General features: G+C 45.1%; 3 protein-coding genes across 5 annotated transcripts; 1 reads left to right on the forward strand and 2 right to left on the reverse strand.

Annotated features, from left to right (window-relative positions):
• Positions 1-126: 126 nt before the first annotated feature.
• On the reverse strand, positions 127-5,348 carry NDUFS3 (NADH:ubiquinone oxidoreductase core subunit S3). Of its 2 annotated transcripts, none has more exons than XM_049617193.1 (7): positions 5,259-5,348; positions 4,962-5,027; positions 3,754-3,851; positions 3,393-3,542; positions 2,429-2,554; positions 2,177-2,296; positions 127-375 (listed from the first exon to the last, which is right to left on the reverse strand). In XM_049617193.1, the coding sequence occupies exons 1-7, from the start codon at positions 5,275-5,277 to the stop codon at positions 208-210; spliced, it is 747 nt and encodes a 248-aa protein (XP_049473150.1). In that variant the 5' UTR covers positions 5,278-5,348; the 3' UTR covers positions 127-207. The 2 variants fall into 2 exon arrangements, with proteins under 2 accessions (XP_049473150.1, XP_049473142.1); XM_049617185.1 differs by lacking the exon at positions 5,259-5,348 and adding an exon at positions 5,128-5,247.
• On the forward strand, positions 5,294-10,718 carry KBTBD4 (kelch repeat and BTB domain containing 4). Of its 2 annotated transcripts, none has more exons than XM_049617121.1 (4): positions 5,294-5,357; positions 6,269-6,886; positions 8,574-8,680; positions 9,130-10,718. In XM_049617121.1, exons 1-4 carry the CDS (start codon positions 5,339-5,341, stop codon positions 9,988-9,990), a joined length of 1,605 nt encoding a protein of 534 aa, XP_049473078.1. In that variant the 5' UTR covers positions 5,294-5,338; the 3' UTR covers positions 9,991-10,718. The 2 variants fall into 2 exon arrangements, with proteins under 2 accessions (XP_049473078.1, XP_049473084.1); XM_049617127.1 differs by lacking the exon at positions 5,294-5,357 and adding an exon at positions 5,566-5,819.
• Positions 10,719-11,073: 355 nt separating this feature from the next.
• On the reverse strand, positions 11,074-20,454 carry PTPMT1 (protein tyrosine phosphatase mitochondrial 1). The gene is made up of 4 exons (XM_049617172.1): positions 20,052-20,454; positions 19,871-19,951; positions 12,732-12,923; positions 11,074-11,413 (listed from the first exon to the last, which is right to left on the reverse strand). Exons 1-4 carry the CDS (start codon positions 20,439-20,441, stop codon positions 11,255-11,257), a joined length of 822 nt encoding a protein of 273 aa, XP_049473129.1. The 5' UTR covers positions 20,442-20,454; the 3' UTR covers positions 11,074-11,254.
• Positions 20,455-26,684: the final 6,230 nt, after the last annotated feature.

The raw sequence follows: 26,684 nt of genomic DNA on the forward strand, positions 1-26,684 counted from the left end.
ATTATTCAGTCCCATTAAAAGAGATTCCTGGTTTGGCAGAGTCTCTTTAAGGGAGAGGGAAAAACCCCTGCTGAATCTTCCCTTTCCCGAGTCAAGCTTCATGTCTACCCAAAAGCACACAAGAAGTGGTTAGTCTAAGGATTTTATTTACAGGGACGCTTAGTATAGATTAAGGCGTTTTCCAGTATCCACATGCCTTCCTTGGAGCTACTTGGTTTCAGGTTTCTTGTCCCCAGCTTCGAGCTTGAGACTTTCAGGGGGCTGCCGATAGGCAGGGAAAGCCTCCCAAGGGCTGTTCAGGTCAAACTTGCGGAACTCCTGGGCCAACTCCACTGGCTCAGCCACCACCCGCTTCACCTCATCGTCATAGCGTAACTGCAGAAGAGAAAAGCAGGCTTAAGCACTGAGGAAGACCTTGTTCAGAGCTGCTAAGGAGCCTACTTTCCCAAGGCTATGGGGGACTTCACCAGTCTCTTTACTTCCCTGTCCTTGACTGCTATCCCAGCCTCTGTCAACAAGTCTCCAGGCATGTCTGTATTACCAATCAAGTCCCATCCCAACCACAATCCAAAACGGCCTGCAATCACCCAGTCAGGCTCCCCTGCTCACCATCCCCACATCATAAGCTCTGAGCTGCTTTTGCAGCACAACTGACTTTGCTCACCCATCCACTCTTATAAGGAAATGCTTATAAGCATTTGTTGGGGATTAGGGAGCAAGTCTGTGGCTGAAAAGAGTAAACCTAAATTGGGAAGCACTCAAGTTCAGACCATGTGGCTTTGGCACTATCACTATAAAGATGCAAGGCAATAAATCTGGCATAGCTTTTCTTTTCTGTTTTTTTTTTGTTGTTGTTGTTGTTGTTGTTTATTCATTTTCGAGAGAGAGCGAGAGAGAGCGAGAGAGAGAGAGAATGAGTGGGGGAGGGGCAGAGAGGAAGGAGAAACAGAATCTGAAGCAGGATCCAGGCTCTGAGCTGTCAGCACAGAGCCTGATGCAGGGCTAAACCCATGAACCGTGAGATTGTGACCTGAGCTGAAGTTGGACACTCAACCGACTGAGCGACCCAGGCATTGCTGGCATGGCTTTTCTTGTCTGGAGGATCAGCTGGATAAAGTAAAGACAAACAGGTGAAGAGGCAAACCAGGTAAGGGAGGCCAGACAGTGAAAATGAGGAGAGGCAAGGAGTCCTGACCAGAAGTAGCTTGAGAAGGAAATGGGACCATGCAAAACATGAAGAAAGCAGGCATATGTCGGTACAGAAGGGGGGATTGCCACTATCTCAGCATTTCTAAAAAGTTACTTTTCTACAAAATGACACATATGTTTGTATGCAATGGACCATCTTCCTGCTCATAAACAACCTGTAGCACAAGGGTGGTAAAGCAAAGCACTGAAATTCTTTGTAAGGCCCTTGTAGTCACATGTTACTAGTCCTGCCTTTAACCATCCTCAGGGGCTAAACATTTAGTGTCTTCCCTGTCAGCTGCCTTCTCAGAGATCCAGGGCAGGGTAAAATGATCCTCCACTTTCAGACCTGTGGACAAAGTGTGTCCTCAAGGTTGCCTTGGTCATTAAAATGATCATTATGATAATGGCTAATGTCAATTGAGTAATTACAATACACTAGGCTTTAACATCATTTAGCTCAATGTAAATCTTTTAAGTAGATTTTTATTTATTATTATTATTTTTTAAATTTATTCATTTATTTTTGAGAGAGAGAGAGCACACTTGAGTGAGGGGCAGAAACAGGGAGAGAGAGAATACCACGAGGTGCAGAGAGAGAGAGAGAGAGAGAGAGAGAGAGAGAGAGAGAGGAGCTCAAAGCAGGGCTTGAGCTCACCTGAAGCAGGGGCTCAGGCTCACAAACTGCAAGATCATGACCTGAGCCCAAGCTGGATGCCACACGGCTGAGCCACCCAGGCACCCCTAGCTCACTGTAAATCTTATTAGTTAAGTACTACTGTTCCTGTTTTGTAGATGAGAAAACTGTCATAGATAAATTAAGCAACAGACCCCAGATTACAAAACTGGGACTAGGATTTGATACAGAGCCTATACTCTTAAATCACCACAATTCACAGACCATTATTTCCTGCCATGCTCAGCACACCCCAGGTTCCCTGCCAGTCTTTCCCTGAGGCCATTTGCCCTAGTTCAAGGTTCCTCCTACCTCAACGTAGCCAGATAGGGGAAAGTCTTTCCGGAAAGGATGTCCCTCAAAGCCATAGTCTGTCAGGATCCTCCTTAGATCAGGATGGTTAGCAAAAAAAACTCCAAACATGTCCCAGATCTAGAAAAAAAAGGCCCTCAGGCAACTCAGTCCATCAGCCAACACACGGGTGAGGATGCACTGCATGCAGTTATTTCAACTAATTCTGCAGCTCTGGCCCAGAGGCAGGATCCACTATGTCCAGAAACTCACCTCCCTCTCATACCAGTTAGCTGCCTTATACACAGGAACAGTGGACTCAATGGGTGTCAGCTCATCTGTATAGGTCTTCACACGGATCCGGGAGTTGAAGCGCAGAGAGAGCAGGTTGTAAACAATCTAGAGAGAACAGAGGAGCTGGAAGACCAAGATGGCCACAGGGTCTGAGGCACGAGGTGGGTAAGGGTTCTACCTGTGAACCTGCCTTCTATCCTGAAGCTCAAAATCCTCAAGATTCTTATATTTACAACTACTTCCAAAGGCCTAAGCTATGCTATACCTTAGGATGTCAGCATGCCTGTCTTTGCTCATGCTACTCCTGGCCCCAATCCTTAGCAAGCTAATTCCTGATCTCTTGGTCATCCTTTAAGATTCAGCACATTCTCTCTCCCTTCAAAGAAGCCTCCCATACAGGACTCTGAGAGCCCCTCTTGCAGTCTCATAACATCTAACATCCCATGCATTATATGTTATTACAGTAAGCTCTTTATGTGTCCTTCACCCTCACTAGAGCGTGGGGGACTCCTTGAGGGCAGGTGTTGGGTGCTACTTCTCCCTTGATCCCAGGATCTGGCCAATAGTAGATGATCAGTAAATATCAACAGCTAAATATATGGAGAACTTGCTCCATGCTGGCAATCTACCTGTACGATCTCATTTCATCCTCACAGCCACTCTGTATAAAGTAGGAACAGTTTCACATATATTTTGCACATAAGAAATCTAAAGCTTACAAAAACTAAACAAAATGCCTGAAGTCACATAGCCTGTTAGTGGCAGAGCTAGGATTCAAACTTGAGGTCTGCCTAATCCGAGGCCCCAGTTTAACTGCTGTGTTGTATTGTTTGACCCAAACCGAAACTGAGGAGGACTATGGTTCCCGTTGGTAGCTGTCATCCTAAAACTTGTCTGTCCCTTTTCTTTCCTTTACTCTCCAAACCTTCTCAAATCTCCTGACCTCAAAACGGTTTTGCCGGGTGGGGATGTCCACTGCTGTCAAGTCAGCCAAGGATTTGAACTGTGCATTGGTGTGATCCCTGAGGAAAGTCAGCACTGGGATGACTCCATCAGGATGGATACAGATCTCTAACTCATTGAAGCAAGACACCTGCAGACGTGGAAAGGGAAAGGTGAGGGAAAAAAGAGCTATTGAGAGAGCAGTTAACTTTAGCAGGAGTCTCCTGGTTGAGGGCAGAGAAAGCAGTCCAAGTGGGGTAGAAGAGTCTTTGGTTTCTTTGATACCAGGCTGCCTACTCCTACATGCCCTGAGAACATGGTTCTTTCTTGACCCATGACCAAACAACAATAGTGAATATTACCTGAACTTGTTGGACATACTTGGGCAGGATTTCAGCCACATACTCTCCAAAAGCTGAGAGCTGCTTGTGGGCCACATCATTCCGTGGTCGGACAGTGGCTGGAAGGAGAAGGCATATTTAACAAAGGAATGGAAAAGGCAGCAGCCATGCCTACATTCAGTCTCCTGGGTCTGTAAGGGGTATTGTCTCCCAGCAGGGCTCCCTGCAGAATCCTGAGGAAGGTGAGAGTGGAGGGTTCCAGGGAATAGGAATTGATGAAAACTTAGGGAAAATGTCACCTACAGAGTCCACAAAGACTCTCCTTATTACTACTGCGTTTGGGGTGTTTGCCTCTTCTCAAAGCTACTCCCTAGTTCTTCCTTCACAATGCCTGCATTTTTGTTAAGCAGTGTGTCTCAATTCTTTTACCAGACCAGGAACTCTTTAAGGGTGGGAACGAGAATTTCTGCTTTTCTGTATCTCCTTATCACCTGGCTCACAGCAGGCTCTCAAGCTAAGAGCTGCAGGGCTGAAGAGCCCTCACAGATTAGTCAAAACCCTTTCCCCCCACCATTGAGGTAACTGAGGGCCAGAAAGGGGGAAATACCAGGTCTCTTGACTCCCAGTCTACTTATGTTGATTGTAATATATCTCCATACACGCATGCATGCAACCCTAAACCATGAGTACCCACACATCATAGACTGCACACATCATGGTTAAGTGTTGTCTGACTCTGGCAGCAGACAGGCCTGCTCTGTCACTCGCTAGTGCTGTGACTCTGGGTAAGTTACTTCTCTGCATTGTTTCCTAATGTATAGTAAGAAGAGCACAATGCTATCTACCTCGTTAAGACTGTCCTAAGGACTAAGATCCCTCGCTAAATCGCTTAGCAAGGTGCTTGGCACACAAGAAGCACTCAATTAATGTGAATTACTATCATAATGGCTCTGAGACCCAAACGTTGTTTCCTGATCTCAAAGAGCTGACAGTTTAATCGGAGAGAAAAGGAATCATGGAAATGGACAGGGGTCAATCAAGGCCGTAACAGGGAGCTAAAAGGGCACAGCGAAGAGTTCGATTCTGCTTGCAAGAGGACCACTGCAGTCAGGTCTCCACAGAGATCTGCCAAAGGACGCAGGGAAGGGCATCCCAGGACAAGGGCAAATATCCAAAAGAATGAAGGGTCCCCCGCCTGTAGTCCCGAGAAGGGCCCGGCCCACACATACGGCGCGTGTCTGCCGCGACGCTTTCCCTCCTCACCGGCAGCAACAGCACGGAGGGTCGCCCGGCCACTGTACGGAAAAATAAGCTCAGAGTGAGGCCTGATATGCTCCCTGCGCCAGGCGCGCCTCCGCTCCCGCCCAGGGCCTCAGCCAGCTGCCCCCTGCTTACCCCTGGCCAACGCCACGGACCCTACGAGACCCCGCCACCAGCCCCTCGCAGCAGCCGCCGTCGCGGCCATGTTCCAGGTTACAGACCAGGCATCCAAGACCCACAGGACACGGAACCCCAAGGGCACGGACCGGAAGCGGAAGCATGCATCTGATTTTCTTCCGGGCGGACGCGGGGCTAGAAGCAGAGGTTCCGGGTTCCGGGCTTCGGAATGAAAGGAGGGAAAACAGGTGAGAAACCGAGGCAGGCAGGTGGGGAAGCCGTGAGGTGAACGTAGCCCGAGTTTGGTGTGGTAGAGACTGTAGAGAAGGCGAGGACCCTAATGAACTGGAGGGGTGAGAGGAGGGGAAGGGGCAGGGGTCTGGGTTCCACATTCCACACCCCTCCCCCGCTCCCTGAGCTAAGCTTTTGACGAGGGCCGGCGGGCGTGGCCGGGAGGGGGCGTGGAGGGGACAGGGGAAGGGGGAGAGAAGAGTGGTTTCCCTAGCGACCGTTTCCCAGGCGACTCCAGGTGAAGCGGGGACACAGTACTTGGCGTTAGGCCTACTAGTGCCCCTTGCTGGGACGGCGGGGCTTCGTCTCTAGTTCTGGAACGGAGTCTTGGGAAGTCATCAGGGCGTGAGGGGGGAGAAGCTCAGAAAAGAGAAAATGTGGAGCTAACAGATGTCCCAGGCCAAGCCTCATATTGGAAGGTCTGGACTCCATGCACGTGGGGGAAGAGGGGCCTCGACCAGAAGGTCGCTGGGGTCTATTGGGTTCTCCTGCCCAGAGCCTCACTAGTTTTATGCCCAATAGTCATTTGGTTAGTAAGGCTTTTAATATCATAGATTTCCTCCAGTCGCTTGCTCTCATGTGTTGACCTAAATAGCCAGGTTTTTATTACATCATGGAAAGGAATATTGTTTTTATACGGAAACACCCAGAGTAGGACGTTTTATCGATTTCATTAGGAATGGAGTGTCACTGCAGGAAAATGAACCCAGCTTCGGTTGAAGGAGAGCTTCTGAGATGTCATTAGGGCCAGGACCAAGGCCAATCTTGGCCCACTTTGCTCTCACTTTTACCTTCTCCCTCCATAAATTGAACAGTTGGATTCATAGACTGTGAATTCCCCATTACTCAGGGTGGTATTGCTTTGCAGACAGCTGGCAGAGAGAGAAGTTGGCTGCCATGGAATCACCAGAGGAGCCTGGAGCATCCATGGATGAAAACTACTTTGTGAACTACACTTTCAAAGATCGGTCACACTCAGGCCGTGTGGCTCAGGGCATCATGAAACTGTGTCTGGAGGAAGAGCTCTTTGCTGATGTCACCATTTCGGTGGAAGGCCGGGAGTTTCAGCTCCACCGGCTGGTCCTCTCAGCTCAGAGCTGCTTTTTCCGGTCCATGTTCACTTCCAACCTGAAGGAGGCTCACAACCGGGTAATTGTACTGCAGGATGTCAGTGAGTCTGTCTTCCAGCTCCTGGTTGATTATATCTACCACGGGACTGTGAAACTTCGAGCTGAAGAGCTGCAGGAAATTTATGAGGTGTCAGACATGTATCAGCTGACGTCTCTCTTTGAGGAATGTTCTCGGTTCTTGGCCCGCACCGTGCAGGTGGGGAACTGCCTTCAGGTGATGTGGCTGGCAGACAGGCACAGCGATCCTGAGCTGTACACTGCCGCCAAACACTGTGCCAAGGCCCACCTGGCCCAGCTGCAGAGCACAGAGGAATTTCTCCACCTGCCCCACCATCTGCTCACTGATATCATCTCGGGTAAGTTGAGGGATGGGGCCCGTCATACTCAGCTACTTGCATATGCTGTTTAGTGGACATTCTAGTTCAGGAGAAAGGAGCCTTCAGGCTTTCTGGTGTTAATTTACATTATTATTCCTGGTAGGAATTTAGATGCCTTCTGAGAGATTCAGCTGCGAGTTAGCTGTTGTCACAGGCAATCCCTTTTAGGGGAGGAAACCTGGAAAATATAATAGTACTGTGCAATACACAGTTAACCCCTGAACGACGTGGGGATTAGGACTGCCAACCTCTGCGAAGTCAAAATTCCATGTGTAACTTTTGACTCCCCCAAAACTTTACAAATAGCCTTCTGTCGACCAGAAGCATTATCAATAACAAAAACCGTTAACACATATTTTGTATGTTGTACGTGTCATGTACTGTATGTATTGTGTTCTTACAATAAGGCTAGAGAAAAGAAAACGTTATTGGGAAAATCATAAGGAAGGGAAAGTACATTTACAATATTGTACTGTATTTATTGAATAAAACCCGCATATAAGTGGACCCACATAGTTCAAACCCATGTTTTTCAAGGGTCTATATACAAGTGTTGAATTAGAAAAAAAGCAGGGCTCACCCCCAAAATGTAGTGAGGAGCTGTTTGTATTTATACTCTGGTATCTTTTGTGTATAATTGTTCTCATCTATCCTGTACTTTGCACGTACTTGTGGGACTAGTTATCTAAGTAAATTGATGGGTCAAGGTATTTACATAAGGAACTTTTTTAAAACGAAGCTTACTTTGGCGGTGGGGGGATGGCTCAGTTGGTTAAGAATCTGACTCTTGGTTTTGGCTTAGGTTGTGATCTCGAGGTTCATGGGTTCGGGCCCTGTATCAGGCTCTGCACGTATGGCGTGGAGCCTGCTTGGGATTTTCTCTCCCTCTCTCTCTCAAAATAAATAAATAAATAAAATAAATAAACTTAAAATTATTTTTAAAAAACTTATTTTTTTAAAGTTTATTGAGAGAGAATGAGAGAGAGAGAGAATCCCAAGCAGGCTCCACATTAACAGCACAGAGTCCAACCCAGGGCTTGATCCCAGGAACTGAGATCATGACCTGAGCCAAAACCAAGAGTCGGAGGCTTAACTGACTGAGCCATCCAGGTGCCCTTACATAAGAAACTTTTTAAGTGAGGGGCACCTGGGTGGCTCAGCCAGTTAAGCATCCGACTTCAGCTCAGGTCATGATCTCGCAGTCTGTGAGTTCGAGCCCTGCATCAGGCTCTATGCTGACAGCTCAGAACCTGGAGCCTGCTTCAGATGCTGTGTGTCTCCCTCTCTCTCTGCACCTCCCGTTTGTGCTCTGTCTCTCTCCCTCTCAAAAATAAACATTAAAAAATAAAATTAAAAAAAAGAAACTTTTTAAGTGATGCGGCAATTGTAGGTAAACAATCCTGGCCCTGCTAGTGAGGTATGCTATGCTTTAGCAGGTGTGAGCTCTGCAGCCTATAGACTGCTTCCATGGCAAATATGAGCATATCAAGTCGTCCATTCTGATTAAAAGAAATAATGCAATGTAGGTTAACTTCTTATACACACGCACATACATACATGGTGGTAGTATAACAAAGTGGTTTGTATCTTTAAAGCCACTGGCTCTAAATTTCCCTTTTGGATTGTTGGATTGCCATTGACCATGCCTTTCCTCTGGCTCTCACAGATGGAGTTCCATGTTCTCAGAACCCAACAGAGGCAATAGAAGCCTGGATCAATTTTAATAAAGAAGAAAGAGAGGCTTTTGCAGAGTCACTCAGGACTAGCTTGAAGGTAAGGCAGATTTCGCTTTAGGGTTGGGACACCATAATATCTATACATTCCAGCCATCTACTGATCTGGCCTCTTTGATACCTGGTGATGGTGATTAAGTCACCTCTGGCTCAAAGTTAAGAACTGGGGAGGAGGATGTGTGCATGAGCCTAGAAACCATAGCTCAGCCTCTGAGCTCCATAAAGTTCCTTGAGAGAACTACTTTCACCATTGCATTAATCCTAAGTACGTTTTTCCTAAACCAGCAGCTCAGGATGAGAGCAACAGATTCTCTGCCCCAGCATATAATGACTGAAAGGTGAGAGTCAGGATGGCATACAGTAACCAGAGGGAAGTAGCGGGTTAGAGCAAGATACAAGTGTGTGGTCCAGAACCTTTAGAGCTGTGTCTCAGCTGAGTCTTAGCCTAGAACTGATAGATGTCATCTATAATTTTAATTTTGCCAATAGGAGATCGGGGAGAATGTGCACATTTACCTGATCGGGAAAGAGTCATCTCGTACCCACTCGTTGGCTGTGTCCTTACACTGTGCGGAAGATGACTCCATCAGTGTAAGTGGCCAAAACAGCTTGTGCCACCAGATCACTGCAGCCTGCAAGCATGGTGGAGACTTATACGTGGTGGGAGGGTCCATCCCACGGCGCATGTGGAAGTGCAACAATGCCACTGTGGACTGGGAATGGTGTGCACCTTTGCCCCGGGACCGGCTCCAGCACACCCTGGTGTCTGTGCCTGGGAAAGATGCCATATATTCATTGGGTGGCAAGACACTGCAGGATACCCTCTCCAATGCAGTTATCTATTATCGGGTAGGTGATAACGTCTGGACAGAGACAACCCAGCTAGAGGTGGCTGTGTCAGGGGCTGCTGGTGCCAACCTTAACGGGATCATCTACTTACTAGGGGGGGAGGAGAATGACCTGGACTTCTTTACCAAACCTTCCCGACTCATCCAGTGCTTTGACACAGAGACAGACAAATGCCACGTGAAGCCCTATGTTCTGCCCTTCGCGGGCCGCATGCACGCAGCTGTGCATAAGGATCTGGTGTTCATCGTGGCTGAAGGGGACTCCCTGGTGTGCTACAATCCCCTCCTAGACAGCTTTACCCGGCTTTGCCTTCCTGAGGCCTGGAGCTCTGCCCCATCCCTCTGGAAGATCGCCAGCTGTAATGGGAGTATCTATGTTTTCCGGGACCGATATAAAAAGGGGGATGCCAACACCTACAAGCTTGACCCTGCCACTTCAGCTATAACTGTCACCAGAGGCATTAAGGTGCTGCTTACTAATTTGCAGTTTGTGTTGGCCTAAGGCTATAGGGGAAAAGCAGCTGACTTTTGCCCTCCCCTTTTCCAGCACCTATCCATCCAAACTCAAAGTCTCTGTGGCCCCGATCAGAGTACTATGTTATTTTTTTGGCACATGTTAGAAAGGGCAGCCCCTCAGTCCCTCCTGAACCCATAGGGGTGTTCCATTTGGGGCTTTTAGACTGCTGCTGTTGAGCTGGCTGCTTGAACGGAGAGTAGACAAGCCTGTCCTCTGCCGTCCCCTGGTAATCCTGTGCCTCATAGAACAAGCCTTTTCTCAGATCATAGGCACAGCCTCCCCTCTTTACCTGATCAGTGTTAAGTAACTTAAGCACCTCTGATCCAGGACAGACGGAAATGTGCCCCATCTTCCTTTTTTCTATAGCCTGCAAAGTGGGTAGTTGGTAATTTTTCCACAAAGAATTAGGTGTTAGAGTTTTCCTTCAGGCTTTGGTTGGGAGAATGCTCTAAGCTGAAGGTGTCCTTCACCAGCAAGCATCAACTCTAGAATTCAGGACTTGTGTCTGTTGTTTTCTCATCTCTGTCAGGAAACGTACAATATGGTTTTATTTTTGGCTTACTCCAAGGGGTAAGCCAGAAAGAAGTAGAAAGGATTATTTCTGATTAATAGCAGAAACTTTTTTCAAACTTAAATATATAAGGTCTCTACTCTTTTAAAAGCTCTAAGATAAACTAAGAGCTAGGAACTGTTCGTACAAATAAAAGTTTTTGAAGGGATCTGTGTGTCTGTTTTGAATTCTGAAGGAGTGACTTCCCTAGGGAAAATTGATTGCATACCCACACATTTCTAAGCTGCTTGGATCCCATACTTCCTTTTCTACATCCAGAATCACTGCTCCAAAAGGGAACAGAGCCCTGGGGAGCCAGTGAATTGGGGTCTGACAGTGGCAAAGAGCCTGAGCTGAGTATTTCTCCTCTCCTTCCTAGTGTTTAAATGTCTTTAAGTTGGGCTAAGTATCATTAGGCACAGTGTTAGATACACAATCGAGTTCTTTGACCCTATTCAAGAAAACAAAAACCCTCATTCCATATCCCCTTAGCCAGTGAATTGAAGCCACACTAAATCTCTCTCTTGGCACACAACAGTGTTACTTCAGGAAAGTGAAACAAGACAAGGGGAGTGAAATTATCCATTACTTAGCACATTCCTGCTTTGTCAAGTCTGGGCTTAAGCCCCCTTGGTCCTGTTACACTATTTAATTCTGTAGCAAGCAGGGTCGTCTTGAGTTCTTTCTAATCTGTGTATTTCACGTCTGTGATGTGTGGTAAGTCTCCTTCTTTGCTGCCCCTGCAGTAATCTCCTTGTGGAACTCTTTAAGAACTTCCAACTGGCCAGATCTGATGTGGATGTGTGACCGGATCTTGGTGATGGCTCTTATGGCCTCCTCTGGACTCCAGTTGTACACCTGAAGTACAGGATTGGGAAATCAGAGAAAGAAAGGAGGAGGTGTTAAGGTGTTCTTGACCTAATAACAGATGCTAAAGGCCCTTAGAATTTCATTATTTTAAAAACTCCATTTTGAGGGGAGTTAAAAAACATGCCCCATATATTATAAATGGCGGGGGTGGGGGGCACTTTTATTCCCTCGGCCAACTAGTCCCACAATACTTGCAATGGGCTGGGAGGTCAAGTCAGTCTTTCTACCTAATTCTTGCTCTGCCAAACCCTGAAAAAAGAAGGTTGAACATGCAAAGCTGAGATCCTATTTCAAGCCGGCATAGGCCTATCAGATGTCCTCTGGGAGCTGGGCTGTTGGTTAGAAGTTTCCTGGAGAGAGTACATGGTAGATGTTTTTATGTAACTTGTCACCGTGGCTGGGAAAACAGCACTTTTTAGATTTACCAGGAGGGTTATCTTTGTGTTCTAAGGATACATATTGGTTTAGAACTCAAAAGAACAAAGAATCTACAGATTTCAAGCCCTCTGAGTCAATTCTCACTCAGCCCAAAATATCCTCCTGAGAACCCATTTCCAGTAAATGGAGTCCTAATGATCAAAGCTTTAATACTGTTAAATCATGTACTTACCAGTCCACAGTAACTCAGAGCGATGCCTATTACATGTACATTTCCTTTTTCCTTAAACTATCCACATAACTTAATAAATGCTCTACGGGGCCAGATAGGTAACAAAAATGAGTCAAGTTGGGGGGTGTATAACAGGTAGTAATGGACTAAAGAGTATTTGCTTGTAAATACTCTTGAAAGTATCACACCTACCAGTCATAAGGTGATAGGCAAAATTCCATTGGAGCCTCTGTTTCTAGACACAAATGTCTAGAACTTTATTCTGAAATACTTTAAGAAATCTTGAGTACTATAGGGCTATAAGTGATCAGCACTACTACCTAAAGTACTGGATTTCCTGAGTGCTATTTATAAAAAGTGCTTTAGCCTTTTACTGGTGTTAACATCCTTTGCGCTTCATTTTTTGAGTGCCTGCTGTAGGTCAGTGCTTGACATACTTTCTCGTTCAAACCTCAGAACAAATTTAGTTTGAGGAAACTGAGCATCAGAGAGGGGAAGACACTTTTGCCTAAGGTCACACATCTGGTAGGTAGCAACGCCAGAGGTCAGCCTATCCGCAAAATCCAGGTGCTTTCCATCTCCCAACAGCCTGTAACTGGGGACATGGCTCCTTCTAGGAAGGCCTGCCAATAGACCATGCTACTGAAGTTCTAGAAATCTGCTGTAAATGGACCAGTCCAGAAAGACCTTTCCTACCTGAATCAGATACGCTGCGACCATAGTAGCACTTCTGGAACGCCCAGCCTTACAATGCACGTAGACACACTGGCCCAGCGACTGATACTTGAGAGCAAACCGGACTCCTTTCTGGAGGTCAGCCAAGGTTGGGACTCCAGTCATGTCTACTGTGCTGAGTCGCAGCTGCTCAACTCCTACATTCTTCCACTCCTGGAACCAGGTCCGCCAGCATAAAAAAGAGAATGAAAGAAACCTGACATGAGTGCTATGAATATGGGCTCCTAAGAAGCAGCAAAACAACAAGGAAGCTTCAGAGTTTACTACAGTGTAAATACACTGTTCACTTTTTTTTAAACAAGAAACTTCTTACAGAAATGCCTTTAAAATGGCTGACCTGCATGGTTGGTCTTTGATCAAACAACAGCTGTGCTACTGATTTAGAATTATGTCTAATATTTAAAAAAAATTTTTTTTAAGTTTATTTGAGACAGAGCGTGAGCAGGGGAGGGGCAGAGAGAAAGGGAGAGAGGGAGAATCCCAAGCAGGCTCCATTCAGTCAGTGGTCAGTGAACAGAGCCCAACACAGGGCTGGAACTCACAAAACCATGAGATCATGACCCGAGCCGAAATCAAGAGTTGGATGCTGGGGCGCTTGGGTGGCTCGGTTAAGTGTCCAACTTCGGCTCAGGTCACGACCTCACAGTTTGTGGGTTCGAGCCCCATATTGGGCCCTGTGCTGACAGCTCGGAGCCTGGAGCCTGCTTCGGATTCTGTGTCTCCCTCTCTCTGCCCCTTCCCTGCTCACACACACACTCTCTCTCAAAAATAAACATTAAAGAAAAAAAAAAAAAAAGAGTTGGATGCTTAACCGAGTAAGCCACCCAGACCCCTAAAATGTTCTTAAAGTACACGTTGGGTATTTTATCTTCAGCTGCAAAATATTAGCTATATTAAAATTCATCTACAAAAGTTGTGTAACTTTATGGATAATCTTGGCACCCGTGTAGTGACGCAGCTGCAGGATTGGGGTACTATATTTTGCAAGAGCTTTCTATTTCTTTATCTATAAGTGTCCTTTTTACTTTACCTTTTTTTTTTTTTTTTTTTGAGATTGCATGGTAGAAAATAGAGTTACCATTTTAAAATTAAAACAATGCACCTACCTTTATTAATGCAGTATTATCACTTCAGAAGAAGAAAAGAATAAGCAATAGGGGAAATAAGCCCTCTGGCATTATCAGACTATTTATTTATTTGAATTTTTACCTTGAGACTCCAGATAGGGGGGCATCTGGCTGGCTCAGTACAGCATGTGACTCTTGATCTCTAGGTTAAGCATGTGACTCAGTAGAGCATATGACTCTTGATCTCTAGCCCCATCTTGGGCATAGAGATTACTTAAAAATAAAATCTTTAAAAAAAAAAAGAGAGTCCTGATAGGCTCCAGCTAATGGTTATTAATCTGTCTAGCTGGAACCAAAGACTTTATCACTGAGTGAAGGTCAATATTTTATACTGTGTATGAAATTAACACAAAACAGCAATTTTGCAGCATGTGACTTTGTATCAATTATACCAGATATACCTAGGGAGCTTGCTAAATATTCACATTCCTGGACCCCACCCTAAAGTTCCCAAGTCATAATTTCTCAGGGGTTGTACATAGGAATCTGCTATTTTAACAAGACTTCCAGATAATATTTAGGCTTATTAAAATGTGAGAACCACTGCCTTGGAGATTTTTTTTCTCTAGGCTAGTTGGATAATATAGCTGCATCATACAAGTGTCAATGCCTCACAGCCAGAGACCAAGTACTTTTTGTGACTCTTGTTCCACAGGAATGATCACACTAAGGAACATTTACCATTTTGGCTAATAATTCCTGAGGCCTTGTAGCAAAGTACTTTAGGAAATCCAAGGAACTGTTGTCCATTTCTTAAAAATGTATGTCATCAGGGTGCTTAGGTAGCTCAGTCAGTTAAGTGTCAGGGGCTCTTGATTTCTGCTCAGGTCATGATCTCACAGTTTGTGAGTTGAGCCCTGCGATGGGCTCTGCACTCACAGTGTGGATCCCGCTTGGGATTCTCTCTTTCCCTCTCTCTCTGCCCCTCCCGCGCTCTCTCAATAAACTTTTTAAAAAAGTATGCCATCACTAATCAATGTATCTTAAATGTGAGTCCATTTTTAAGGTTACAAAAAAACCCTACCAGTTGAAATAACAGCATCTTCATTAGGCTGTATCAGTACAATAAACAAGAAGGACAAAAAAAGTGCTAATAGATGGCAAACACTATAAAGACAGGGCAACATCTTTATATAAAGACAGCACAGTGTCTAATAACCTTAGTTCCACAAACAAGCTTTCAAACTCAATGAAAATTATGTTTTAGGTCTGCACTCTTTTACGACAATTCTCTGGAGTTCCATACATCGTTAACATATGAGTAAAAATTCCATCAATGCCAAATGAATCATACACTTTTTCAATGGGTTGTTTTATAAATTTCTCTTGGGGGCTGGAGGTGGCTTTTCTTCTTAGAGTTTATAGGGCCTTCATCTTAAATGCCTAAGACAATGCCTGACCTTAGTGCTGAGTGAGTGTTGAATGAATGAAATCAGCAAGCCATAGAGAAGTTGCCTTTCGGTTTGGTTACTGACTTGAGTTACTGAAATTAAAAATACCTTTGTGTACAAAGGAGTAGTCAGACTTTGTCAATTCTACTTTATATATATACACACTTATTTATTTCAAGAGTGAGAGAATCCCAAACCAACTCTCACCATCAGTGCAGAGCCCTATGCAGGCCTTGTGAGAAATAAGCCTACTGGCCCATTCAAAGAAGGGACGCGGAGACTCAGAGCACAGTGAGGCCAGGGTTTAATCAACATTCTTACGAGAGCAGGTGCCTGATGGACAGGCACACTCGGGGCAGTTGCAGCAGGCAATTTATCTCCTAGCATGAAGTCGTTCCCCTGATTCCTCATTGGCTAAGTACTACAGAGATTACAGCCTTACCTGGAAGTCGCCTATGCCCATGTAAGGCCAAAAAGTAATCTGATTGGAACAAATGTACATTCCTTGAGGTGATGCAGAGACCTCAGTTCTTTGGCACGTGCTCATTGCAAAGCCTGCGAAAAATAAGCCGGCAGGAGAGGGGAAGAAGAACCAGGAAGTGAAAGGTCTCCCAAAGGAGATTTGGGACTCCATTGTGCTGGGGTGAGGGGTTCGTATATATTTCCAATAGGGTCTAAACCTATTGTTAACTAGACAACTCAGCTTATATTTGGTATTTCTGAAAATAAATCCTCTCACTTAATTTCTCACAATCCCTCCTCTTCTTTTCTAAGTAGATTCTGTTTTCATTTTTAGGTTATTTTGGGCACAAGGCACAGACATTTGTTTCTTAAGAGGAATCTTCCTCCCCTGCCCCCAGAGGGTTTGCTGCGGCTGCACTCCCAGCATTGTTCCAAAATGTGTGTGTGTGTGTGTGTGTGTTTCCACCCAGGGACCTCAGGTCCTAACCTTTCCCTCTCTGCCTACTGAATCCCATCTTTTCATATCATATTCCCCACTTTGAACACGTGACTCCTAATTCCCATTAGGAATTGGGATGATGACTGATCTTAACTGCTTCCTGCTGAAAGGGTATGGCAGTCAGGGCAGGTTCAGAGGTTGATCCAGAGGTCCAAAATAATGAGAGGGTATTTGGAACGTCTTAGGTTAGCAAAATTTTCTTATTTTTCTGGCATATGTGCAACGGCTTCTACAAATGACATACAAAAAGAATATTAGATCAACAAGCATTAATATTCCAAACGCAATGCCTCCTAGGAAGGAGGTCACACCATGGGATGTAAAGATGTACTGTAGCCATCCAAAAGTCCCTGAACTGTCTGGTCAATTTTTTTTTTTTTTCCAACTATAGCTTTTCCGCCCTCTTCCATATTTATTTGGATCTTGTGATATTGTTGCTTAGAATAATTAAGCTTTTGAACTGGTTTTTGGTTCTCAGTCCTCAAAATCTTCCTTTGCCCATCAAGTTTCCATAGGAACAACTCCATAAGGCGTATTTAATTTTACCTCAAGGAAAGACTGACCTTTGATATCCAGATTACTATAAGTTTAGGCAACTGTTTATCCGTCCTGGAGGGAGTAGCACTATAGTCCCTAATTCAGTCATAATGTCTTTTTCTAGCAAGGGAGTGGGGCTCTCTGGCATTATAAAAACAAAGAATGTGAAAAAAAAAAAAAAAAAAAGTCTCCCTGTATACACCCCAGAGGCTGAGAGAAAAAGTTAGTCTTAAGTTTTCTGGAGACACCTCTAATCGTTACTCTGCATTTGGATGGTTGGCCGGGAATGGAAAGGACAGAAAAGGTGGCTCCAGTGTCAAGAAGGAAATCAACTGGCTTTCCTTCTATTTCCAGAGTTACCTGAGGCTCTGGGTTTCCAATAAAGTTGGTTCAGGGGAGCCAACCATGAAGAACCTCGGGCGAGATCAGTTCTTTTCAGGGGCACTGGTTATTTGAGCCTTTCAGGTCCCCGAGGGCATTCAGATTTTCCAGTGACTGACTCCACACCAGGGGCATGGCTTATGGGGGTTTCAACTTCCATTGCCCCTCTGAGGACATTCTTGTTTCCAGTGCCCTAAATAGCCACATAAATGGCACTGGTGCCAGGACCTTGGGAAGCCGAATGAGTGACAAATTTGTCCTTTAGAATCATCTGAGCTTTGGCAGGGGGTGACAGGGGAGATAGCTGTATATTTAACTTTAACCTTTTCAGGAAGGCCACCAGGCTTTCATCCTGTGTCTGTAAAATAGTGGCTAATTTAGCATGATTTAAGATTTTAACCTTCGACCTCCTTTGATTTCTTGGAAGTGGCAACGATACCATTCTGCAATGGGATTATCATAGTCCCAATTAGGATCTTGGGGAGGAACTGCCTGAACCCCAGTAGGGAACTGGGAGCTCCCTATAGGACTTCCAGTCCCATGATAATTAAGGAGTCAATCATCCCCATATCTCTCAGCTGCTGCCAAAACAGAACGCTTCTCTATCTCATTAAGAGTCTGATTCAACAAAAGCATTATTTCTTTCCAGGCCAACTCAAAAAAAAACATTCCTAATATTCTGAAAGGCCTCTATATTTTATCCAGATCATCAGAAAATTTACCTATTCTTTTACCTGTGTTAAACCTTGCAATGAAAAAGGTACTTGTGATCTTATCATGGTGGTGTCTCCCTGTGTTTCTCCTTCTGGCACTCTAGCTTCTCGTAGGGGAGGCCCGCCTGTTACAGGGAGGGCCTGGATAAGGTGGGCAGCAGGGAACAGAAGTGCATGTGTTTTTCTTTTGTTGTTGTTGTTTTTAATGTTTGTCTTTGAGAGAGAGAGACAGAGCATGAGTGGGGGAGGGACAGAGAGAGAGGGAGATACAGAATCCAAAGCAGGCTCCAGGGCTTGAACTCAAATGGTGGTGAGATCATGACCTGAGCAGAAGTCAGACACTTAACCGACTGAGCCACCCAGGCTCCCCTAGAAGTGCATGTTTTTAAGTACAAGTCAGCATACACTGGGCTAAGTGTAGCAAAACGGCTCCCATGTATCCCAGTAAAAGCCCTTTGTATGTTATAATCCTCCATACCTCATATGCCTTGCAGAAATAACATAAATGTGGAGCATTTGGAAGCCCGCAGCGAGGGTATTGCCACCATTTCCCCAGCTTTTATTATGTTTATTTTTATTTTTGAGAGAGAGACAGAGCATGAGTGGGGAGAGGCAGAGAGAGAAAGGGAGACACAGAATCTGAAGCAGGCTTCAGGCTGTCAGCACAGAGCCGGATTTAGGGCTCACACTCACTAGCTGTGAGATCATGACCTGAGCCCAATTTGAAGTCGGATGCTTAAATGACTGAGCCACCCAGGTGCCCCTCCCCAACTTTTAGATCAGAGGAGAGGCAATTTAAATTTTCTACCAGTGTACTTTTAAAATCCATTCATTTTAACTTTAGTCTGTCCTGACCACATAATATTCCTTTCCAAAGATTTCCCTTCACAAACCTTCTACAACTTTCCTTTGCATTTAGATTTTGTCCGAAGCCATTCCTCTCCAAACTACTAATCTGATTCAGGACAAAATTATTTTTTTTTCTTTTTACCTCCAATAAAAATGGATTCCCTTTTTTTTTTTTTTTTTTTTTTTTAACATTTATTTATTATTGAGAGACAGACACAAATCGCGAGAAGGGGAGGGGCAGAGAGAGGGGGAGATACAGAATCCGAAGCAGGCTCCACGCTCTGGGCTATCAGCACAGAGCCCGCCCCGGGGCTCGAACTCACAAACCAGGAGACCATGCCCTGAGCCAAAGCCAGACACTTAACAGACTGAGCCACCCAGGCGCCACTCTTTTTTTTTTTTTTTTTTTTAACATATCTACTTTTACATACAAAGTTGCTTTCCTTATTTCCATCAGCATTAACTGCATTTAGCAGAATTTTAACTTTTAGAAACTTTAGTCTCCAGTGAAAATTAACATTTTTAAGTGTCTTTTTGCCAACAAATTGCAGCTGAGATAACATAAGCTTACTTGACTTTTAGTAAACCTAGGTAATAAAAACATTAAGGCAGCCATGAGTTCGAGGAAGGTCATGTTCCGCATGTTTCAGGGGTCTATCAGTGGGCAGCAAGCTGTAAGGAGATTTATTTAAGAGGGCGGGGGTATTTCCAATAGGTTGTAAGCCTATTGTTAACTAGACGGCACAGATTTTATTTGATTATTTCTGAAAATAAATCATCTCACTTCTCAATGCTCCAACTCACTAACAGGGGATCAAGACCTGAGCCCAAAGCGGGGGGGGGGGGGGGGGGGGGGTTGGCCCTTACCCGACTGAACACCCAGGCGCCCCTCAATTCCACTTTTAAATGCCTTTCATATCAGTTTCTTTTTCATAATTAGTTTCTACCTCCAGCCGCAGTCATTAAAGCTTAGAGGACCAGACCCCCCTCCTGAAGCGGCGAAAAAGCCTGGGGCACGTGTCTCACGGGTACGAGCACCCGCAGCTCCCTCTCCCCCAACCTCCTCCGGCTCTCCTAGACCCAGGGTGGCGGTGTAGGCTGGCGGACGCCGCTGCCCGAGCCCCCGCTCCTGGCCCCTCACCTTTGAGGAGTTACACAGGAACCGCGTCTCGTACTCCTCGTTCATGGTGATCACCCCGCGCACGTTCTCGTCCTGTACCAGCTGCCGAGGCAAAGACAGGGCTCAGAGAGGGCCGCCGAGGCGCGGGCGGCGCTCGCCGGCTCCCAGGCCCGGCTCGGCCGGGCCTCCCTTCCCGGCTCACCCGGCGCGTCATGCTCCGCAGCGGCAGCGCGCCCAGCAGCACCGTGGGGTCGATGCGGTGGTACCAGTCGCGGCGCGCTCGGCCAGGCACCTTACCGCGGAACAGGGTGTACAGCAGCGTCGGGTAGAAGAGCACCCGGGCCAGGCCGGCCTCCAGAAATGTGCCGGCCGCCATCCCGCCCCACCCGGCCTGGCAAAGCGGCGGCCTGCCGGCGCCCAGGCTCGCGGTCGGCGGCCGCGAGGAGAGCCCCGAGGGCGACGAGGGCGGAAGGTCGTCCGCCGCCTCCCGCGAAGGCGACGCGGTCTGCGCGGCCGCCTCGGACTCGGAGACTTCGGGCCTGGCCTCCGGATGCTCCGCGGGAGAGCCCGGGGCCCCCGGGCCCGGCTCCATGGCTCCGGAGGAGGGGCCGCCGGCCTGGGGGAGGGACCAGGATTTCCTGGCGGGCTAGGGGGACCCCGGCCGTGGGAGGGCGCGTCCTGGACCCGCGGCCTGCGACTCTACCGCTGGTGAAGCAGGGACCCATGCCTGTAACCGGTGCCCCCCCGCCCCCCGCCGCCTTCGCGAGGGAGGGAGTTGCGACCCTAGGCGAGGGGAGCTCTGCCCCCCTGCGTGTGCGACCGCCCCGGGAGGAGGAAGGGCGGGTCCTGGCCACTTTTCCGAATCCCGGGCCAGAGGGAAGGGGCTGCGACCCCAGGTAAGGGTGAGACCAGACCCGGAAGAGACCCTGTGGTGGGGGCCTGTGGGTATGGTGGAAGGGGAGAGTGGAAAAAGGGGCTTTGGGCTGTTAGGCAGGGGAGCTACTTTGGAGGAGAGGGCTGGCAGGGCACCTGGGTTGATATGGCCCTCCCCCCATTCCCCACCCTCCCGATCGGCCACAACTCGTTGCTCCCTCCTGCCCAAACCGCAGTGTGTATGCGTTTATGTATATAAAGAAAAAATATATAAATATAATGTCTGCAACAAATTATGAAGATATATTAAGAAAATACTGTGATAAGCTTGTATGTAAAAACTGCAACCTACAGAGAGGTAAGAGGAATGGGTCTAATGCTGGCTATTTACATTTAAATGGAATGTGCATCTGGTGCTTTTTAAAAACGTTTCTTTTCAACTTGTAAAAGTAATCCATACATATTCAGGATGCCTGGCTGGCTCAGCCGGTGGAGCGTGAGACTCGATCTCGGAGTCTGAATTGGAGCTCCACCTTAGGGATAGAGTTTACTTAAGAAATAAAAAATAATACATACTCGTAACAACTGGAAAATACAAAGAAGTCGAATTTATTCTAATTACCTATAATTCCACCACCTCAAATACGTGTTTTCTTCCAATTTCCTATGGGTACCACTAGAAAAACCTTTTTTGTAACAACTTTACTGAGATATAATTCATATACAATTCACCCATTTAAAGTGTAGAGTTCCCTGGTTTTTAATATATTCAGAGAGTTGTGCAATCCTCACCACAACCAATTTTAGAACATGTTCCTTAATACCCACAAAATCCCATATTCCCCTCCCCCCAGCCCTAGGTAACTACTAATTTACTCTTATAGATTTGCCTGTTCTGGACATCTCAAATAAATGGACTCCTACAATATGTGTCCTTTGTGTCTGGCTTCTCTCAGCATACTGTTTTCACGATTCATCCATGCTGTAGCAGGTTCAGTGCTGTATTTATTGCTGGGTAATATTCCATTGTATGGATATACCACATTTTGTTTCCTCATTTACCAGTTGAAAGATATTTGACTGTTTCCACTTTTTGGCCATTTTGAATAATGCTGCTGTGAACTTTCATATACAAGTTTTTGTGTGGACATAAAAAGACATTTTCATTTCTCTTGGATATCTACCTAAGAGTGGAATTGTTGGTCATATGATAACACTATGGGGTGTGTGTATACCATTAAAAAAAAAAAAAATCATTGGGCTCCTGAATAGCTCAGTTGGTTAAGAGTCCAACTTCTTAGGTCATGATCTCTTGGTTGTGGATTCCAGTCCCGTGTCGGGCTCTGTGCTGACAGCTCTGAGCCTGGAGCCTGCTTCAGATTCTGTCTCCTTCTCTCTCTGCCCCTTCCCCATTCGCACTCTGTCTCTCTCTCAAAAAAATGAATAAACCTTAAAAATAATTAGGAACACCTTTAAAAAAAATCATTGTAATCATGTTGATAAAATTTTGTATCACAGTTTTTTTCATGAAATGTGCCATAAGCGTTTGCTGTGTTATTACACTGCCTTTACCATTTAAAATGAACCTAATTACTATACCATGTGATCATTCTATTACTGGACATTCAGGATATTTCCAAATGTTTTTTATAATTCCAGCATGAAATTTTTTTCTATATTTCTATATTTTCCATATTTAGAATTACTATATTAGCAGGGTGCCTGGGTGGCCACTCAACACTGGTTTAGTGTCTGACTCTTGATTTCAGCTTAGATTGTAATCTTGCATTTCATGGGTTTGAGCCCCACATCAGGTTCTGCACACAGTGTGGAGCCTGCTTGAGATTGTCTCCCTATCTCTCTCCCCCTCCCCTGCTTTCTCTCTTGCTCTCGCTCTCTCTCTCTCAAATTAACTTAAAAAAATTATTAGGATAGGCTCCTAAAGTGGAATTACTATTTCAAAGGATCATTTACAATTTTTGCTTTATATGAAATACATAGCCTAAAAAGCTCCATCCTTACCCCCAAGCTCACTCTTCAGAAATATAGATTCTTAGATACATATATTTTCCAACATTTTGTGATGAACCGTCTCATGATAAATTAAAAACTGAAAAAGGAATAAATTGAGCAGGAAAAACCCATATAACCACCATCTAAATTCAACAATTAACACTTTGTTTTATCACATTATCACCCAACAATCTGTTCTATTTTTTTTTAAGATTTTAAATTGTTTTTTTAAGTTTTTATTTATTCTGAGAGAGAGTGACAGAGAGACAGAGAGAGAGAGAGAGAGAGAGAGGATCCCAAGCAAGCCCCTAGCCAGCAGCCCAGAGCAGTGCCAGCCTGCTCAGGATTCTCTCTCCCTCTCTCTCTGCCCCTCCTGCATTTGCACGCACTCTCTCACACGCGCGCTCTCTCTCTCTCAAAATAAATAAACTTAAATAAATAAATGTGGAAGGAATGATAGAAACTCAGCATTTTGAAATCCCTCGTCAGATAATTGATCCAGTCAATGGTCGTCAGTGGACAAAAAGCATTAGATGAAATGCTGATCGGAAACTTTACCTGGAGGGATCAGGCTCTTGCCACGGGAACCGATCACTGATTGATCCCTGCATTGCTGAAAGCAGGACAACCTGACATCAGATGCCTCCAGAAGTCCACAGCCTCAACCTCAACTCATTCGAACCTGAATTTAAGCAGGCCTGAAGAGCTAACTTTCTTTTTCTTTTTCTAATATATTTTAAAAGTTTATTCATTTATTTTGAGAGAGAGAGAGTGAGCATGTGCGTGGGAGGAACAGACAGAGAGGGAGAGAGAGAAAATCCCAAGCAGGCTCCGTGCTGTCAGCACAGAGCCCCATGTGGGGCTCCAACTGAAATCAAGAATCAGATGCTTTAGCTCACTGAGTCACCCAGGCACCCCTCTTTTTTTTTAATGACAGCTCTTTATTTTTATTTTAATTTCACTAACTACTTAAGAGATTGAATATCTTTTATTTTTATACACAAGTCTATGTAAGAAGTTTTTCTAACTGATTCATTTTTTGTGTACATTTACATACTATTTTATATTTTGTAGTTTAATCATACGTACACACACTTTGGTCTTATATTCGTGCAGTGAAACCAAAATCTTTTAAAAAAAATTTTTTTTTTTTAATTTTTTTTTCAACGTTTATTGATTTTTGGGACAGAGAGAGACAGAGCATGAACGGGGGAGGGACAGAGAGAGAGGGAGACACAGAATCGGAAACAGGCTCCAGGCTCTGAGCCATCAGCCCAGAGCCTGACGCGGGGCTCGAACTCAGGAACCATGAGATCGTGACCTGGCTGAAGTCGGACGCTTAACCGACTGCGCCACCCAGGCGCCCCTAAAAAAAATTTTAATTCCAGTTTAGTTAACATATAGTGTTATAAGGAGCTAACTTTCATTTACAGCAAAGGTAAGTGATAGAAGGATGAGTTAATGTCATCACACGGAACAACAGACAAATCCAGAGTATAGATATTCTACAGGGACAGTCGATTCTGTTTCTGCAAGGCAAAAGCATGGGGTTGGGCGGGGGGGGGGGGAGAATGGGAGGTCCACTGCCTCAGATCAGGAATCCTAGAGACGTGTTAACCAAAAGTAAGTATGGACAGTCTGGATCCTAACTGCAATGAATCAGCTATTAAAAGACATGTTTTGGGGGGCTCCTAGCTGGCTCAGAACAGCATGTGACTCTTGCTGGTGAGTTTGAGCCCCACATTGGGTGTACAGATTACTTAATTTTTTTAAATCTTTTTCTTTTTTTTCTTTTTACAAAAAAATGTTTTGTTTATTTTTGAGAGAAAGAGAGCAAGCAGGGGAGGGGCAGAGAGAGAACAGAGGATCCAAAGCACGCTCTGCATCCCCCACCAATGTGGGGCTCGAACTCACAGACCACGAGATCATAACCTGAGCCAAAGTTGGACGCTCAACCCACTGAACCCAGGAGCCCCAGGTGTAGAGATTACTTAAATAAAAATAAAACTTAAAAAAAAAAGTCTTGTTTTTGAAATAATTGGAGACCTTTGATTATGGATGGAGATAATACCAAAGAATTATTGCTAATTTTATTAATGTGGTCATGGCATTGTTGCTGTGTAAGAAAATACCTATAAATTTATTTATTACATGCTTAGTAAGGTATGTAGACATACATGACATACGTGGGATTTGCATCAAAGTACTGTGCCAAGAAGAAAAGCAGATTAGACAAATATGGCAAAATATAAATCATTGTTTAATCCAAGTGATGTTCTATGGGGACTCATTATGCCCTTCTGCTTACTTTTTAAAAATATTTCATAATAAAAACTAAAGACGTATGTATGTAAAAACAATACATATATTGTTACATGGAAATGTATGCTTAATAAAATTGGTAATATAGCAACTAGTCTTTTATGACTTTTTCATTAAAGGTTCAATCACACGAGGGGCACCTAGGGGGCTCAGTTGGTTAAGCATCCAACTTTGGCTCGGGTCATGATTTCTCGGTGTGTGAGTTTAAGCCCTGTGTCCAGCTCTGTGCTGACAGCTCGGAACCTGGAGCCCGCTTCGGATTCTGTGTCTTCCTCTCTCTCTGCCCCTCCCCCGCTCACCCTCTGTCTCTTTCTCAAAAATAAATAAAACATTAAAGAAAATTTTTGTTAAATAAACAAGGAGTCTAGTGTGTTTTTTGTATGTTTTTTGTTTTTGGGTTTCAGCTTTTATGCAAACATTTTATTGTCATTCCCTCTACCCTGGTTTTGCTTTATAGTTTCTGATCATAATAGTAACATATGTTCGTTATAAAAAATGCAAGCACTTCAAAATTATATATGAAAAGTGAGAGTTTCCTGTAATCTTACCTCTGGAGATAATTACTATTTCAGTTAGATGCATATTCCCCTCGTGATTCTTGTTTTCCTTTTTAGAGGCTAACCGTCCAGCAAAATTCTTTATATCCAACTCTCGGAATATCTGAGCTGTCATGTGCTCAGTGTGCCTTGAGGTAAAAAGTAATACAGGACTCAGTGACCTCCAATGGAGTGTGAGAGGAAGTGATGTGTGCCAGCTTCAGGACCAACAGGGCCTGGTCCATAACTCCTCCACGAGTCTCCTCCACACTCTTTTTCTCCTCTTCTGGGCTGGAGTAGTAATGAGTAAGACTGGAATCATCTCAGCAGGAACGAGTTATACATAGCAGAGTCTCCATTAATCTGGGTCCCTAAATAATTACTTCGAGAAGAAGCTACTTCTCTCCATCCTCCCACTGCGAACATCTTCTCTAATCTGTTGAGGGAGAGAGAAATAAGCTTCTATTTTGTTTCGGCTATTTACTTGAGGTCTAATTGTTACAGTAGTTCGTCTTATCCTAGCTAATATGCGTGCATTAGTCAGTTGTAATGTGAAGACCAAATCTCTTATTTGAGAGAGAGAGAGAGAGAGTGCAAGTGTGAGCAGGGGAGGGGGCAGAGTGGAGAGATAGAGAGAATCTTAAGCAGACTCCATGCTCAGCACAGAGCCCCATGAGGGGCTTGATTCCACAACCCTGGGATCATGACCTGAGCCGAAGTTGAGAGTTGGATGCTCAACCGACTGAGCCACCCAGGCTCCCTTCAAATCTTTTTAAAAATTATATCAAAATATACGTGCTATAAAATATGCAATTCTAACCATTTAAAAAATTGTTTTAATGTTTATTCATTTTTGAGAGAGACAGAGCACGAGCCGGGGAGGGGCAGAGAGAGAGGGAGACACAGAATCCGAAGCAGGCTCCAGGCTCTGAGCTGTCAGCACAGAGCCCGACAGGGGGCCTGAACCCATGAACCGTGAGCTAAAGTTGGATGCCTAACCAACTGAGCCACCCCGGCGCCCCAAAACCATTTTTAACTAGGCCGTTCATTGGCATCAAGTACATTGACATTGTTGTGCAACCATCACTGAA

This window comes from Panthera uncia, chromosome D1, assembly GCF_023721935.1.
Source record: "Panthera uncia isolate 11264 chromosome D1, Puncia_PCG_1.0, whole genome shotgun sequence".
NCBI lineage: Eukaryota > Metazoa > Chordata > Mammalia > Carnivora > Felidae > Panthera > Panthera uncia.